Below are 16,873 nucleotides of genomic sequence, written 5' to 3'. Positions count from 1 at the left end.
GAACTGCTTGTGTTAAGCCCTAGCCCTTTTTGCCTTTTATGCTCAGGTTGACCAGGATTGTAATCTTCCTGTTTAGGCTTTCTGTATAGCTGGGATAACAAATATGTACTACCGTGCCCAACTTTATTGGTTAAGATGAGATTTTAAAGAACTTTTCTCTCAGGTGTCTCAGATAGCTGCTAGCATGTACAAAGCCCTGGGATCTATCCCTAGCACCAGAAAAAAAGGAAAGTGAATTCTTCCCATAAAAAACAAAACAGTACTCATTCTCATTAATATTATGTCTATGTAGTTTCTCTGAGAAGCTCTAAGCATCTTGCCAGGAGGCTGTAGTACATTTTGTGGCAAATGTGAAGATTATAACCGCAAATATATTATTTTGGAAATGCAGGTTGTTGTACATCCCTAATTTGAAAAATCCAAAATCCAAAATGCTTTAGTCTAGAACTTCTTGAGTGCCCATCTGACTCTGCAAGTAGAAAATTCTACAGCTGATCTTGTGATTGGTTTTCTCTCAGTGAAGATAAACATTTTAATCACTTTGGCTTTTGTTTTACTAAAATGATCTTCATGGAGGGTTCATTTTTTCCCATGAGGTTTATAATCAGATTATATACTTTTTAAAATAACTATTTCTGAGGCTTAGGGATATGGGTTGAATGGTAAATCATTTGTCTAGCAAGGGTGAGGCCTGAATTCAAATCCTGGTACTGCACACCCCCAAACCAACCCATTTCTTCCCATTTACTGTTTGTTTGTTTTTCAGTCATGGAGCTTGAACTCAGGGCCTGGTCACTGTCAGTGAGTTTTTTTGGCTCAAGTCTAGTGCTCTACCACTGTGAGCCACAGCGCCTCTTTTGGTTTTTTGGTGGTTAGTTGGAGATGAGTGTCTCACTGACTTTCCTGCCCCAGCTGGCTTTGAACCACTATCCTCAGATTTCAGCCTCCTGAGTAGCTAGGATCACAGGCATGAGCCACCAGCACCTGACTTCATTTACAGTTTATACAGACTTATTTTTTGGTAGTAATGGGGTTTGAACTTGAGGCCTTGGGCTTGCTAAGCAGGCTTTTGCCACTTTTTGATGCCAACCTGGGCAGAAAATGTCTGAGAGACATCTACAATTAACCAGCAGAAATCTGGGCTAGAGGCATTGCTCAAATGGTATAGTACCAACCAACATAAAAAATGCCAAGTGAGCTTAAGCCTCCTGAGTTCAAAACCCCTGAAGAGTATTGCGTATTAATCCTTAGGTACACTGGAAATTTCAATTTTATTGATGTGAAAATTGTGGCTCAGAGTTTAAGTGACTTGTCTGTGATCAACAATTAGTTAACAGCTGACTCTGGAATCCTATCTAGGTTTGACACTATTGTCCTTATTGGAAATGTCTCAAATCAGCTACTTTAATGTAAGAAACCCTTAAATATTTGTTAAATTATCGAATTGATTTACTAATGACTTACTGTGGTGATAATGATTAATCTTGCTTAAGATAACCTAACCATAAACATGAAAGGAGGAAGGGAAAAATTGGCTTCATTAAGCTATTTTGTCCCTTCTGAGAATTATAGTGAAGGTCATCTTGTCTTATTCTCCTTTAAAGTTATTTTAAAGTAGTTGTACAAAGGAGATTCAATTCAGCATGTCAGTTTATGAGTATAATGGATGTTGATCAGTGTCACCCCTTTCATCATTCTCCCTGCTATTGATCTCAACCCAGCCCATCCCTTTAAGTTACTCAGTTCCATTTTCACATATGTACATTGAATATTATGACTGCATTTGCCTACCCTTTCTCTCTACATTCTCCGCTGTTATCTTATCTCCATCATCAGTGTCTGTCTCCTTTGGGGTCTCTATAAGAACCCTGAGTGCTAAACTATCATTTTGTTGTAGCTTATGGAGTTTATTATATGTATCCTGTTACTTGGAGATTGTGTCATTTCTTCAAGCCCTGAACATGACCAGAAATTTCTGAAATGGCTATTTACAATTGAATTTATTCATTTATAACTTTTACTTTTTCAGAGGGAAGAGAATTACCAAGCAAAAATGTCTTCTTCACCTCAGAGGACAATAAAAAAGAGATCAGCTTTTGATGATCTCACTAACGTGAGTATGCTAAGTTAATTATTTGCTATGGTTTTGAATAGATCCTTGAGGGATCTTCCTAGTTTTCTATACTCTGATCCTCTCTGGATTGTTGAGAGCAGAATTTATTTGTATTCAGTGGTCTGATTTCAGAAACTATAGGCGCTCTTCCTCTGGCTTATGTCATTTGGGTCAGTTGGTGGAGTTTTCTGGGGATAGCAGAGTGATCAACAGTTAAGAAATTGTTGATCACTATGAAAACTATGAAACATTTTATTTAGCTAAATTCCAGATGTGGCTCAGCTTTAGAGGTAAGTATTTTGGTGGAATCATTGTAGTGTAGGGCTATGTTTATCAGTTCAAGCTATTGTCTCAAATGGGCAAGATAGATATGTTTTTTTAATTGTGTAGGACTGATCTCAGTCAGTACCTCGGTTTCCCAGACATTAAATATCAGTACTGAGAGTGAAAATACACATATGTGTACTTAAGTCCACATTTACATCTATCATCTGTCTACCTATCTATATACAGAGATAACACATACGTACACACACATACCTATTGAAGAATTTGTGAATTCCACAGCTCTAGATCTAAAGATTCTTTCTTATATTTCCTACTTCATATTTATATATTCCTTCAATTCCATCAAGAAAGAACTTGGATTCCCAAGAACATCAACACATTTACTCAGTGCTGTAATACAACTAACAGTTTCAAAATTACCATATCTGTTCTTGTATCCTAAACAAACCTAACAAAAGTAGTTCTAGGTTTACTTTTATATCCACTCTCTGCAAATCTATCCTGATTGAAGTGATATGGTCAAATATTATGTTTAAAAGTTACTTGGATTTTTTGTTGTTTTTTTTTTTGCCTTTATTGTGATTATAGTATTTATTTGAAATGTAGTTAGGTCCATTTGTTTCATTTAAAGGCATAACTTTTAAATGTGTTTGTGGTAACATTATTCACAGTTCCATAATTTCTCTTACTACTTAACATGAGTGAGGATTAGAGTCTGTGGTAGAATTCCTGAAAGTCTCATGTTAAATAAATGCTACTGAGATGGAAGAGTTTTATCATAGGTAGAATTGTATTAGAGTTCTACCTTGAAAAGCTTTGGTATATTCAGATAGCAATAGCCTTCTGCACCCCTCCCCTGAATATCTTATCAAGTCAAAGTGGAATGTGTTGTTATCAGAACATCTTTTCAAATTGCCAGCCAGTTGCCTGGCATAGAGATCAGAACTACATTCCCTGGAAACACTTAGAGCTGCTGTTTAGCTAATATATGCCAGTCCTTACTTTACTGGTTATTAATTGGTTGTGAAGTATTTGGATTGTCACTCTCAGAAACACCCAAATAAGCTTTTGAGCATGGAGATGTGGGTTACAGCTTTCTTGCAAGAACCACTTATTTTCTTGCCTCAATCTCTTCACTTTTTTTCTAGGCTACTCAAAATCAATCTGTTCAGTTAAAGAAAAAAGCCAGTAAGGAGTTTGTAAAATACGGTTCTAAGAACACATATGCTCTTGGGGTAGCAAAAAACAAGGGGAGAAAAAGAAAATGGTGAGTAAGAGGGACTCAGATGGCACCATTTGGTCCCCGTTAAGAATATATTTGTTCTTTGTTGTTAATTTGTTAAATAGTTGAACAAAGGGGTTTCAGTTTTACAAGTTACTATATAAATATAGTGCATCTTGATCAATGTCACCCCTCTTATTGTTCTCTCCCATTTTCCCTGTCCAGTTCTCACTTTCAAGTTCAGTTTTTGCAAAATTTACATTGAATATAATGACGGCATTTGTTTACTCTTCCTCCCTCCATTTGTGTGCCTCCCCTTGACCTGTCCCCATGTAGAACATGTTTCAGCTTCCTGGTATTCAGTTTGTTAAACAGTTCTTTAGCTGTTCAGAGGAGTTTCACCATTAGACTCCTGCCACATATTTATTCTTAGCCTTAGTAACCCTAGGTGCTGAGATGGGCCTATGTTTGTGGTTAAAGTGTAGTTACAAAGCTCTCTCTCTTCCTTTTTCCTCTTCTCTTCTTCCATGGTTATGTGTGCATATTGGAAGAACTGTTGGCATTAAGAACAACTTTTTTCTTGTTTAGTAATTCAGTCCCTGTTTGAGTTGATTTGTGCATGGCAGTGTGGAAGTAGCTTAACTTTTCACAAACCCGGCAGCTGACTGATAGTATGAGTCTGTTTACACCGTGAGAAGATTTAAGGGAGCTTTACTCCTTGTTACTGGAGAGAATTTACTGTCCCCATGAGCTAGAAACATGTGTCTTCTTTACAGGCAACTGTTCACAAAGTTCTGCAAGTACACTGCACCCTCTTTGTACAACACCTTGTAAAAAAATTTTATGTTCAATTAATAATAAAAAAATTAGAAAAAAATTAATTAAAAAATTAGAAAAAAAAAGTTCTGCAAGTACTGTTGAGTATTTTCATCTAGGATTGGAAAAATAATTTACCCTTAGGAAAACTTTTACTGGAAGAATTAGAAACTGGAATTAAACCTTTATATATTCTTTCCTTATTCTAATAGGAATTACTTTTTCAGTCACTAAGCAATTTGCATTTGAATATATTAAATAGATGGTTAAAGCAGGGTAAGTATGGCTTCCAATGAGTTATGTAAAAGGCTGGAAACTCCAGAAAAGTAACCTGCAGGTCCACGGGCTACCCTACCAATTACCAACAGAAAGGAATCAAACCAGAAGGTTAGCATGCATCCTTAAGTGGTTTCCTGCTGAAATAGAATCCCTGGGGTTTGCATACATGTAAGACCTTAATTCTCTACATTATTTTCTTTTGAATTTATTTTACTGTTCCAGTTTTACCAGAGAAACCCTCACTAATACTACATTCTTCCCTTTAGTCAGGGTTAGTAGGGATAGTAATGATAGTACTAGAACTAGTAAATTAACCATTTATTGAGCACTCACTATAATCATAAATCATTCTGTATCTTATCTACTGAGATATAATTCATATGCCATGCAATTCACAGCTTTAACATTTTAAAACATTTCAAAAATGTACATTTTAAATGTACAAAATGTACAACTCACAGATTTTAATATATTCCTAATTATGCATGAATCACAGTTTATATTATTCTCTTGTGTGTGTGCACGCATGTGTGTGTGTGTGTGTGTGCGTGTGTGGGTGCATGCATATGTGTGCTCCCACATAGGTACTAGGAACTTGAACCCAGGTCCAGTCCTGGGCATTGTTACTTAGCTTTTATACTCAAGGCCAGTCCTCTTCTATTTGAGCCATATTTCCACTTCCAGCTTTTTATTGGTTAATTGGAGTCTCATGTACTTTCCTGCTCAAGCTGGCTTGGAACCTTCATCCTCAGACCTCAGCCTCCTGAGTAGCTAGGATTATAGGTGTGAACCACCTGTGCTTGGCTGGAATTTTTCATTAACCCCAAAGAAACTCTAAAACTTTAGTCATCACCTCTTAATCTCTCCATCCTTCCTTGCTCTACACATTCACCAATATATTTTCTGTCTCTACGAAGATTTCTTTATTATAGGCATTTTATATAGACAAGATTATGCAACATATACCTTTTTGTTTGTTTGAGTTTTTAAAGGTTCATAATGTAGCAGATGTTAGTACTTCATTTCTTTCTATTGCCAAATAGTATTTTATTACATATTTATTTACCATATATTTATGCATTCATTAGTTGATGGATATTTGAGTTGTTTCTACTTTTTGATTACTGACAATGGTTAATACTTGTTTCTAATTCTTTTGTATTAAATGCTCATGTATTGGTCTTTTTATTTTAAGTTGGAAGAGTTCTTTATATATTCTGTACAAGTTCTTGAATTTTAAACATTTTTATTTATTCCATGGATTCCTTTCATTTTGCTGAAGCACACAAATTCTTAATTTTTATTAAATTTCACTAATTTTTTGTTATTGCTTAGATCTTTGATGTCATATCTAAGAAACTACTGTCAGATGCAAAGTTACAAAGATGAATATTTTTCTCCTCTGTGAGTTTTAAAATGTCAGCTCAACTTAGGGTTTTTTTTTGTTGTTGTTGTTTTTGTTCTTGGGGCTTGAGTTCTGGGCAGTGGCGCTGAGCTCTTTTGCTCAAGGCTAGCACTTTGAACCACATTTCCACTTCCAATTTTTTGAGTGGTTAATTACAGATAACAGTCTCACAAGGACTTTCTGCCTGGACTGGCTGGCTTGGAACCATGATCCTCAGATCTCAGCCTCCTGAGTAACTAGGATTACAGGCATAAGCCACCGGTGCCCAGCAACTTGGAACTTTTATATCAACTTTATTCATAGAGCCAACCTGTGTGACTTAACAAACCTCTACATTGCCAACTGTTGTAGGAATCATATTCCTTCTTACATGTAACAAAATATCATATTCAACAATGAGTTCTGGGTTGCAAAAGAGGGTTTACTGTTTGTACCTGTCTATAAGAAAAGACTTTTGAATAAAAACCTACGTTGAGTTAATTTTTGTTGTTTGTTGGTGGCTAGTGGTCTAATGTCATTGTTTTGCATGTAGATATCCAATTTTTCTAGCACCATTGAAAAGATTAGTCTTTTTTTTCTTTCTGTTTTTTTCTGTTCCTTTTTTGTTAATTTTTAAAAATTAGTGGCAATTAATCATACAAGGAAGTTTATTTTACTTACCTTATTTTAAGTTTTCATTTTAATATGGTTCATTTATGTATATAATATGTCATGATCATAATTCCCTCCATTGTTCTCCCTCTTCCCCACCCCCATCTCAAACCAGTCTGATTAAGTGTCCTAGTTCTATTTTCACACATACTCATAAAATTTTTTAACTATATTCTCCCTTTTTCCTTCTGCATTTGCTTGCCTCCCCTCTACACCCTATACAAGACATGGCTTAACTTTTTTCTCCTTAATTAAATGCCTTGGCATTCTTGTAAAAAATGAATTCACTGTAAATATAAGAGTTTATATCTAGACTCTCATTTTTCTTCCATCTATTTCTAGGTCATTATCATTTTGCCCATAGGATTACAGGTGTGACTCAAGTGATAGGGTGCCTGCTCTGCCACGAGTGATAGCAAGCATGTGACCTTGAAACTCCCCTACTGCAAAAAATAAAGTCATAATCATTAAGCCAGGACTGTTCTGTCTTGGTTAGTATAGCTTTGCAGTATACGTGTGTGTGCATGTGTGTGTGTGTGTGTGTGTGTGTGTGTGTGTGTGTGTGTATGTGTGTGTGTAAATGGTTCTATGGATTGGGTCTGGGTATTTTCCCTGAGCTTTTTTTTTGGCTCATGGCTAGTGCTCTATCACTTGAGCCACAGCTCCACTTCCGGCTTTTTTGGTAGTTTATTGGAGATAAGATACTTATGCACTCTCCCACTCCATGGCTTTGAACTGAAATCAAGTAGCTACGATTGTAGGTGTGAGCCACTGGCACTGGTTTACGTAGTATGTTTTGAAATAGGAAAAGACCTGACAAACTGATTCTAGTCCTTTTTCAAGATAGGTTTGGGTGTTTTGGGTTACTTTCAATTTCACGTTAGAAATTAATTTTGGAACAACTTGCCAAGTTCTACAAATAAATCAGTTGAAGTTTTGGTAGAAATAATCTTGAATCTGTAAATCAACTTAAGTATTTACATTCCAACTATACTACATCTTCCAGTCTATGAACATATGATGTCTTTCTGTTGCTTAAGATCTTTAATTTCTTTTAAAATTTTGTACACTTTTCAGAGTTTAAATTTTACATGTGTGTCATCTATTTTTCTAACATCTATTTTGTCTTGATACTATTGTTAATGGAATTATTTTCTCAATTTTATTTTGAGATTGTCTGTATATCGAAATGAATTTGATTTTTGTAAATTGAACTTGTATCTTAGAATCATGCTGATTTCTGTTATCTATTAGTCCACAGTTTTATGTGGATTCCTTAGGATGTTCTAGATAAGATGTTACCTGCTAATTTAATTTTTTCACTTTTTATAGAGATGCTTTTTGACTTTTTTTGTCTAATGCCCTAGCTAGAACCTTATGTTCAGTTTGAAATATCTAGAGTTGGCTGTACTTTTGTTTTTCATGATCTTAGGGTTAAGGCATCATTCTGTCACAGTAGGAATGATATTAACTTCTGGGTTTTTGTTTTGAGATACTCTTTATCAGCTTGAGGATGATGGGTATCTATTTTGATTCCTCACTTCTGAGTGCTTTCTATCATGAAAGAGCATTAGGTTTATTGGTTGTGGGGCTTGAACTTGGCCTGGTGGTGTCTCTGAGGTCTTTTTGCTCAAGGCTAGCACTCTACCACTTTAAGCCACAGTGCCACTTCTACTTTTCTTGTAAAGTAGAAATAAGAGTTGCACAGATTTTCCTGCCTGGGCTGGCTTTGAACTGTGATCTTTAGATCTCAGCTTACTGAGTAACTAGGATTACAGGCATGAGCTACCAGCACTTGGTAGTTTACTGAATCCCTCTATATATTATAGGTCTATTTGGATTTCTTTTTTTCCCTCCCTCCCTCCCTCCCTCCCTCCCTCCCTCCCTCCCTCCCTCCCTCCCTCCCTCCCTCCCTCCCTCCCTCCCTCCTCCTGCTTCTTCTTCCTTTTCCTTCTCTCTCCCACTTCTCCCCTCCCCCTTTCCTCCTTTCCTTCCCTTTCTTTCCCCCTCCCAACTCCTCCTTTTCTCTTCCTCCTTCTCTACTTCCCCCCTTTTCCTTCTTCCCTTTTCCCCTTTCTTTCCTCTTCCTTCTCCTCTTTCTCCTTCTCCCCCTCCCCCTTCTCCTCTTACCTCCATTTCCCCTCTCTTTCCTACCTCCTCCTCTTCCCTTTCTCCATCTCCTCCTTTCTTCTTCTTCCTTCTCCTCCTCCTCCTCTTGTTGTTCCTTCTCCTCCCTCCTCTGCCTCCTTCTCTCTTCCTTCCTCTCCTCCTCTTTGTCCTCTTTCTCCCTTAGATTATTTCACATTTTCCTCCTCCCTCCTGTTCTTCCTCCTCCTGTATTGAGGTTTACTTAGCCTTTTCAGTCATAGCTGGTACTCTATCACTTGAGCCACACCTCTAATCCAGCTTTTTTATGCTAGTTAATTGGAGATGGAGTCTCATGGACTTTTCTGACTGCTGTGATTTCAAACCATGATCCTTCAGATCTTAGCCTCGTATGTAGCTGACAGGCATGAGCTACTATAGCACCTGGATTCTATTCTTCTTGAATAATTTTTAGTAATTTGAGTCTTTTTATATATCTATCTAAATTATTTAATTTATTATCATGCAATGAATCAATAAATAAAAATTCCATTTGAAATCTTCAGTCACTTTATACTCATCTAATAGATATTTCATTTCTTTATTTTATATACATTTTTCTTCATTACACAAAGGCCAAACTCCTAGAAATCATACATTTGCCAGTGTGCTGGGTACAACCTTCTACACTCTCCCACATTTCTCCCTCGTTGTTTATTCTCAGATCTTTCTCTTGGTCATTTCTGATTCCACTTTTACCACCTCCATTCTTTGATTTGTCCCAGGAAATTACTCTTTTGAAGAGTAATTCATTTAAAATGACATTCCATATGTCACTCTAACTGAAGCCAGTCAAAGCTCTAGATCTTTGCAACAGATGAGAGTCTATTAAAACATTTGGCAAAATAAAGATGACCTTTTATTTGGGTAGACAGAAATTCTATTATCTTTGCAATTTTTCTATGATGCCAAAGCTATTCAAAATTTATTCTTTTGGTGCTAAGGAGGTAATCTAGGGTCTTGCATATCTTAGGCAAACAGTACTACTGACCACTATTTTTTTTCAGTACTGGAGTTTGAACTTAAGACATTCCACTTGCGAGGCTGATAATTTATAGCTTGAGCCACATGGCAGTCCTCCTTTTTGCTGTTTATTTTCTTTCTTTCTTAATCCCTTATCTGTTGAACCCCATTCTGTGGGTTGTCTCTTAGTTCTGGCAATTGTTTCTCTTGGAGTAAAGAATTTTTTTAATTTAATGTATTTTCATTTGCCAATTCTTATATTCAGGTAGTTGGGGCTTTATTTAGTAAGTAATTACTTCTGACTGTGATTTCCAGGGTAGTCCCCTTAATTTTTACTTCAGAAAAATATTTCACAAAAAACTTTAGATTTAAATTTAGGAAAAAAAAACCCTTTAAAGTTTTGAGCTCTTTGACTCACTTGGAGCTGACCACTTGCTTTTTTATTTAAGGTTGGTACTCTACCACTTGAGCCACATCTCTACTTCTGGATTTTGGGTGGTTAATTGGAGATAAGAGTCACATTCACTTTCTGTCCCTGGCTGACTTTGAACAATGATCTTCATATTTCAGCCTCCTCATTAGCTAGAATTACAGGTGTGAGCCACCAATGCAGGGCTTACAGCTAATTTTTTTTATAAGGTGAGTGGATAATCAGTTTTCTCAGGACCATTTGTTGAAAGAGGCTATCTTACACCCTGCTAGGTGAGATGAGAGTTAGCAAGGCAAGTTAAACGAGTGGAGTGTGAGTATACTGTATGCACACATGCATAATGCAGGGAGGAGCAAGAACGAACAAGTCCAAAAGGGAAGTACTGCACATTAACCCATGCTTTGCACTGATTATTTAATAATAAAGAATCGTTCCTGGCTGGGGATATGGCCTAGTGGCAAGAGAGCTTGCCTCATATACATGAGGCCCTGGGTTCAATTCCCCGGCACCACATATACAGAAAACGGCCAGAAGTGGCGCTGTGGCTCAAGTGGCAGAGTGCTATCCTTGAGCAAAAGGAAGCCAGGGACAGTGCTCAGGCCCTGAGTCCAAGGCCCAGGACTGGCCAAAAAAAAAAAAAAAAAAAAAGAATCGTTCCTATGAAAGCCTGTTAGGAGGAGGAAAAAATAAAGCCTACAAAATAGTACATTGGCGACAAAGCTAAACATGTCACCAGTGTTTTTGTGAAGGATTGCAGGCCCAGCAAAGTTGGAGAGACAGCCATCTAGGCATGAGAGCAGATTTTCACTTCCAGCTAATATAGTCATGCCTGAAGGGTAGGTGAAAGTATACCTGAAGAGGCTGGTTCAAGACCTGGTTCCTACAAAACCAGTTCATTCACATATTGTGATTAATTTCAGAATGTTTTAAACATCCTTAAAAGCAACAGTGTACTGCTGGGCCCTGTAGCACATGCCTATGATTCTGGCATTCAGGAGGCTGTGAGGCAGGAGGACCAGAAGTTCAAGGTCAGTCTGGGATACAAAATGAGTTCAAGTTGATTTTGGGTTACATAACAAGACACTATTTCAAAGAAAGAAAAGAAATCTCATATTTTTATATTCATAAGATATATTTATATATTTATAAGGAGTATTTTTTCTTCCCCGTCCCCCTGTGTATTCTCACTAATTTTGGATGATGTATGTAATTTGAATAATATGATTCAGTGCTGCTTGATGATTTTTGGTTGCCTTTAATTCTCTTCCCATGCTGATTTAGAGTCTTCCAGTGATTTGGTCACACTCAGTCATTGTGTGTGTGTGTGTGTGTGTGTGTGTGTGTGTGTGTGTGTGTGTGTGTATTTGATGGTATTGGGCTTTGAACTCAGGGCCTCAGATGTGTTATGCAGGAATTCTTCAGGATGAAGCCTGGCATTTGACACATTTCTATTTTAATGTTTTCCTTCTTTGGGAAACATCTCTTGAAGAGTCCAGGCTATAGAGAATGTGATTAGATGTCACCAAAGTTAGTGACCAGGATGCCTCTCTGATTACTCTTTAAACAAATAATTCAATTTCAGTCTACATCTTACCATATACCTGATACTGATAAAGATAAGTAAATGCAACTAGTGAAGAAGACTGATACTTAAGTAGACACTCACACATTGTGGATACGTATTATAATGGAAGCCTTTGTATATAGATAATGATAATCACATGTGAGAAATTATGATGTAGATTTCAGGAGAAATATTGTAGAACTTTCTTGGGACCTAGACATAGAAACTATGCAGCATATTTCTTACTTGATGTGCCATGGTTCCTCCCTCTCCCCAATCCCCTCTTGTCCTCTATTCTGTCTCTTGGGCTGAATCTCTTTTCCCTTCCATGATTTTAGTTAATGTAATAACAGAATGTGATGGTAGGTAAGAACTTAGAAACTCTATTCTTACAAAGATGTTGTTGCATTTGCAGGTGTAAGTTGGAAGCTGTACCAGTGACACATTCTACTACCTTGGTGTCAAACATAATAGAGAAACCTCTTAGTCTGAATATATCCAGCAAGTCTGAAACACCACCCACTGAAGAGGCTAAAAACTCATTCCTTTTTAAAGAGGAATGTGCTATCAAAGAACCAGCCCTTATTAAGAAGGCAACAAAGAAGTACACAAATAATGCAGAGATGTTCCTGTTAGAGAAGTTACTATCCTTGAAGGAGGAGACTGACAACGAATTTGGTACAGAACCAATGATTTGGGGGAAGAAGGCTAAAATTGAAGAGTCACTTTCCACTAAGAAGTCATTACCTTTAAGTAAGACGACATATGCCGCTGATATAATGAATCCACTGGTATTACAAAATACAGTTTCTAAAGAGAAAGCCTTCACTATGGAACCTACTGAGCAATACCTCCTTTGGAAACCACCTTCATTGCAAGAGAAGCATATTACTGAGGGATCCATCTTGCAGAAACCATTGGCTTTGCAGAAGATGAGCCTAGAAGAGTATCCCATCTGTACAGTGTCACCAGCTTTTGAGATGAAATCTACAACTAATGGGACAGCCCTCATCACAGAGCCATTATTTTTAAAGAAGGACTATACTACTGAGAAGAGCACTATTGAGGGGAAGAGATCCTATTCGAATAAGTCATTAGTAGTTCAGGAGATGGAAAGTTCTCTTACCATTGAAGAGTTCCAGAAGCCATCTCTCCTGCAAAAGCAGCAAACCAATCAAGGGCAGATGTGCATCTTGAAGAGACCATGGTCATTAGAAATGAATTTGAGTGAAAAATCTAACACTTGCCTGAAACAAACTACCTATAAGAAGAAGCATACTACCATGAAGACAACTCAGACAATGCCATTACCACTTGTAAAAAGGAAGAAACGAAACACCTGGAGGAAGCCAGGATATATTCCACTAGCAATACAGGAAGTCACCCATGCAGATAAGATACACACTAAGGAGCCAATGTTCGGGAAGTCTACCACTGAGGACGCCCTTTTTCAGAAGTCATTTGTATTTCAAGGGAAGTACAACAACTTGGAAGATAAAGTCACTGCTGAGAAAACATTATATCCACAGAAATTTCCCACTGAGAAGTCATATCAACAAGAGGCCTTGGATTTGACCAGGAAGTGTGTGCTGGAGGAGGCCACCCCCACCAAGAAGCCTGTACCTTTTAAGAAACCACAACCCTCCACTCAAGATATAGTGTCCTACATGAAACCAATATTATTGCCGACTACCACATTTGGAGAGAATTCATGTACTCAGGAGCCGTTTTCCTTTAAAGAAGAAGCCATGCCTTTAAAGAATAAAATGTGTACCACTCAGAATATGCACTCCTGTCAAGGACTGTCAGAATGGAAAGAGGAGATTGCTGAAGAAATTCATTCCTTTTTTATGAAGTCACCACTTAAGAAGAAGCCTAAAATTAAAGAGGAGGTCCTCTTCCAGGATTCAGTTGCACTTAAAAAGAATACCACTCTACAGGGCATGTCTCTCTCAAAGAAACCATCACCATTACCGAAGACCACCACTGAAGAAGAATCACATGGTAAGAAACCCATGGTTTTTCTGGAGAATCCTATAATTGAAAAACATTTTGTTCAGGAACCATTTTCTTTCAGTGATAAGCCTGATAAAGAAGAGTCTTGTTTTCTGAAGGCATTCAACTTTCAAGAAAAGATTGATGCAAACAATGACTTTCTGAAAAAGCAGCTGGATTTTCAGGAGAGTCCTACCATTGAAGATGATTTACTTTTAAATAAGCTTTTACTCTGGAAGAACATGCCTTCTGCTCAAGCACCAATAAGCCTAGAGGGGCAGTTATCTTTAAATAAGCCCACTTTTCAAGAGCAAATCTTAAAGAAGCAGTTGGCTTTGTGTGAGAACATTGATGATGAGTCCCTTAATGAACCACTGGACTTGAGTATCTCTGCTAGCATTGAGAATCTGGCTACCCAGATGAAACCCTGTTCCTTACAGAAGACCAGCACTGAGAAGAAGCCCTTATTACAGAAACCATTAATTCTGAGGAAGCATTCTGCTATTATGAAGCATGCTGTTATGGAACACATTACTGACACAGAGGCTCAACTCAAGAAACCTTTGACCTTAGAAGACAAATCCAACAATGAAAAGGAGGCTCCCCTAGAAGAGCCCTTAGCCTTAGATAAGAAGCCCATTCTTGAGAATGAAGACATCTTCAAAAATCCTTTAGTCTTTGAGAACTCTGTCAGTGATAAGAGAGTTTTATTTCAGGAGGCGTTAGTCATGAGTAAAAAATTGGCCTCTCAGAAACAGTCATCCCTTAAGCAGCCACTGGCTGTGGAAAATAATTCCACACATGAAGAGAACACTGTTTTCCAAGAATTGATCCCTGAAGTTGAGAGCAGCTCATGTGCATCCAACAATGACTTTTCATCTAAAGCAAGCATACCAGACACTGTTTGCATGTCTGATGCAGCTAAGCCAAGCACCACTGGCAGCACTAGTGCCTGTGAATTGAATTCACAGAACAAGCAAACATGGCAGAAGGTAATTATCTCTCTTCTTAAATTAGATGAAGTGTTTTTTTGTGTTCTTGGAGGTAGCCATTAGCAGAGAAATTGGTTTTGGTGCTGAATGTTGAATTCAGGGCCTTGTGCATGCAAAATACATGCTCTATCACTGAGCTGCTTTGGTTTTTGCATTTGAGCTGCATATATTAAGTTAAAAGAGATCCTTTCATCTAATGAGAGGATAATAATTTGGGGGGTTACTTCTAGTTTTATTTAATAAGATAATACAGAATCATCTCATCTTTCATATCCTAAGATTAGCCTACAATATGGGATACATTTGCCAGCCTCTTTGGCATTCTTCTCTTATAGCAAGCTGGCCTTGTAGAATATCATGACTTTTTGATTGGTGTAGTCATAAACCTAAAGCAATCATGAAGAGTTTATACCTGTAAGGATCTAGAATATTGTCCTGCATACTTGTATTTTGCAGCAGTGATAATGCTATTTCATTTGGGATATTATATCTTTGTAATTTTATCAGCATTGGAGTGGGATTCTGTCAAAGATGGGCAAAGTTGTTGGGCATGGTAGCTCAAACATGGAATTCTAGCTACTTAGAGATTAGAAGATCATGATTTGGGGCTACCTCAAGCATAGAAGATAATGAGACTCCTCTTTCAACAAATAGCTTGGCACAGTGACATTCACTTGTCATTTCAGTGACAAGATGAAGCACAAACAGGATTGCAGTCTGGGCTAGCCTGTGCATGAAGTGAGAACTTAATGTTGAAAATAACCAATACATAAAGGGATTAGCAGAGTAGCATAAGTAATGGGGTATCTAGCTACCTAGCAAGCATGAGTCTGAGTTCAAACCCCAGTAGTGTTGTCCCCCAAAATAAAGTTGGGCAAAGGTCACAGTGGCAACTCCTAAGGGACATGGTCCTCAAGTTGTAAATTACAGGACTGAAGGGATGAAAATTAACAACAGGAGCATAAATACTCTTCTTACGGGCAAAACAGCCTGTCAAAGTATAGAACAGAATGAATGGCTACTAAGATCAAAGAATTGAATGAAATATAACAAGAAACATAAGCAGGCAGGTGGTATAGCATAAATGAAATAATAAAATAATTCTTAGGCTTGAGCCTACCTGTAAATATGGTGCCTTGTTCTGAGGAAGAACAGGCATATATTAGGCATTTTTGTGCATGCCAGTACTGAGGCTTGAATTCAGAGCCTGGTCAAGGTACCCTAGAGTTTTTGTTCAAGTCTAGAACTCACTTGAGCCATAGCTCAACTTCTGGCTTTTTGCTGGCTAATTTGAGAAGAGGTATCATGGGCTTTCCTGATCAGGGTGATTTTGAACCATGGTCCTCACAGCTCCTCACAGCGCAGTCTCCTTAATATAGCTAGGACATTATAGGTGTGAACCATTGGTACTAGGTATTTGATTGCTCAGCAGTTATAATGAATGCAGGGCAATGAGGTACTCTGTGACACATGAGGCTTAAGAAGCCTTAGTAGAATAAGACTGGGTAGAAAAGAGTCATTCTTGATATCCATGAGCTATATTTCCTTGGTCTCCTTCTAATATGTCCTTTTGGTGACATTTTTTAAGCAGAAAGATGAACTGGAAGCTACTGAAGGTGATAATAATGATTCGTTTTTCAACTTAGAATATGCTGAGGATATCTTTGCTTACTTGAAGGAAAGAGAGGTATGTATGTATGTAGGTAGGTAGCTGGGCTTGGAAAATAATTTCTAATCTTATTTCCTCATCATTATGCCCTTCAGCATGAAATTTGAAAGGAGAAGTAATGATGATGCAGAAAAATCATAATAGCAACAACTAACATTTGCTTATAGCTTACTATGAGTGGGACATTGTATTAAGAGATTTATGGACATTATCTTACTTAATTCTCCAATAATTTCACGATGATAGAGATTATTACATCCCTTTTACATACTGGTGGAAACTTCCCAGAGTAATACAACTAGTATATATGGTCGAGCTAGTAGGATTAAAGTTTGATTACC

At 37.5% G+C, this 16,873-nt stretch overlaps 1 protein-coding gene and 1 pseudogene across 1 annotated transcript in view; one reads left to right on the top strand and one right to left on the bottom strand.

Annotated features, from left to right (window-relative positions):
• Ccnb3 (cyclin B3) overlaps window positions 1–16,873 on the top strand; it is a 35,686-nt gene that overhangs the window by 303 nt on the left and 18,510 nt on the right. Inside the window, exons 2-5 of the mRNA XM_048336774.1 lie at window positions 2,030–2,113; window positions 3,550–3,668; window positions 12,292–14,863; window positions 16,455–16,550. Coding sequence (XP_048192731.1) covers window positions 2,030–2,113; window positions 3,550–3,668; window positions 12,292–14,863; window positions 16,455–16,550 — 2,871 coding nt within the window. The remainder of the gene's footprint in view (window positions 1–2,029; window positions 2,114–3,549; window positions 3,669–12,291; window positions 14,864–16,454; window positions 16,551–16,873) is intronic.
• On the bottom strand, window positions 6,479–6,590 carry LOC125344421 (annotated as a pseudogene).

The sequence above is a fragment of the Perognathus longimembris genome, chromosome 28 (assembly GCF_023159225.1).
Source record: "Perognathus longimembris pacificus isolate PPM17 chromosome 28, ASM2315922v1, whole genome shotgun sequence".
NCBI classification, from domain to species: Eukaryota; Metazoa; Chordata; class Mammalia; order Rodentia; family Heteromyidae; genus Perognathus; species Perognathus longimembris.
The sequence above is the reverse complement of the archived record's forward strand: the minus strand, read 5'-3'. Positions and strand labels throughout refer to the sequence as shown.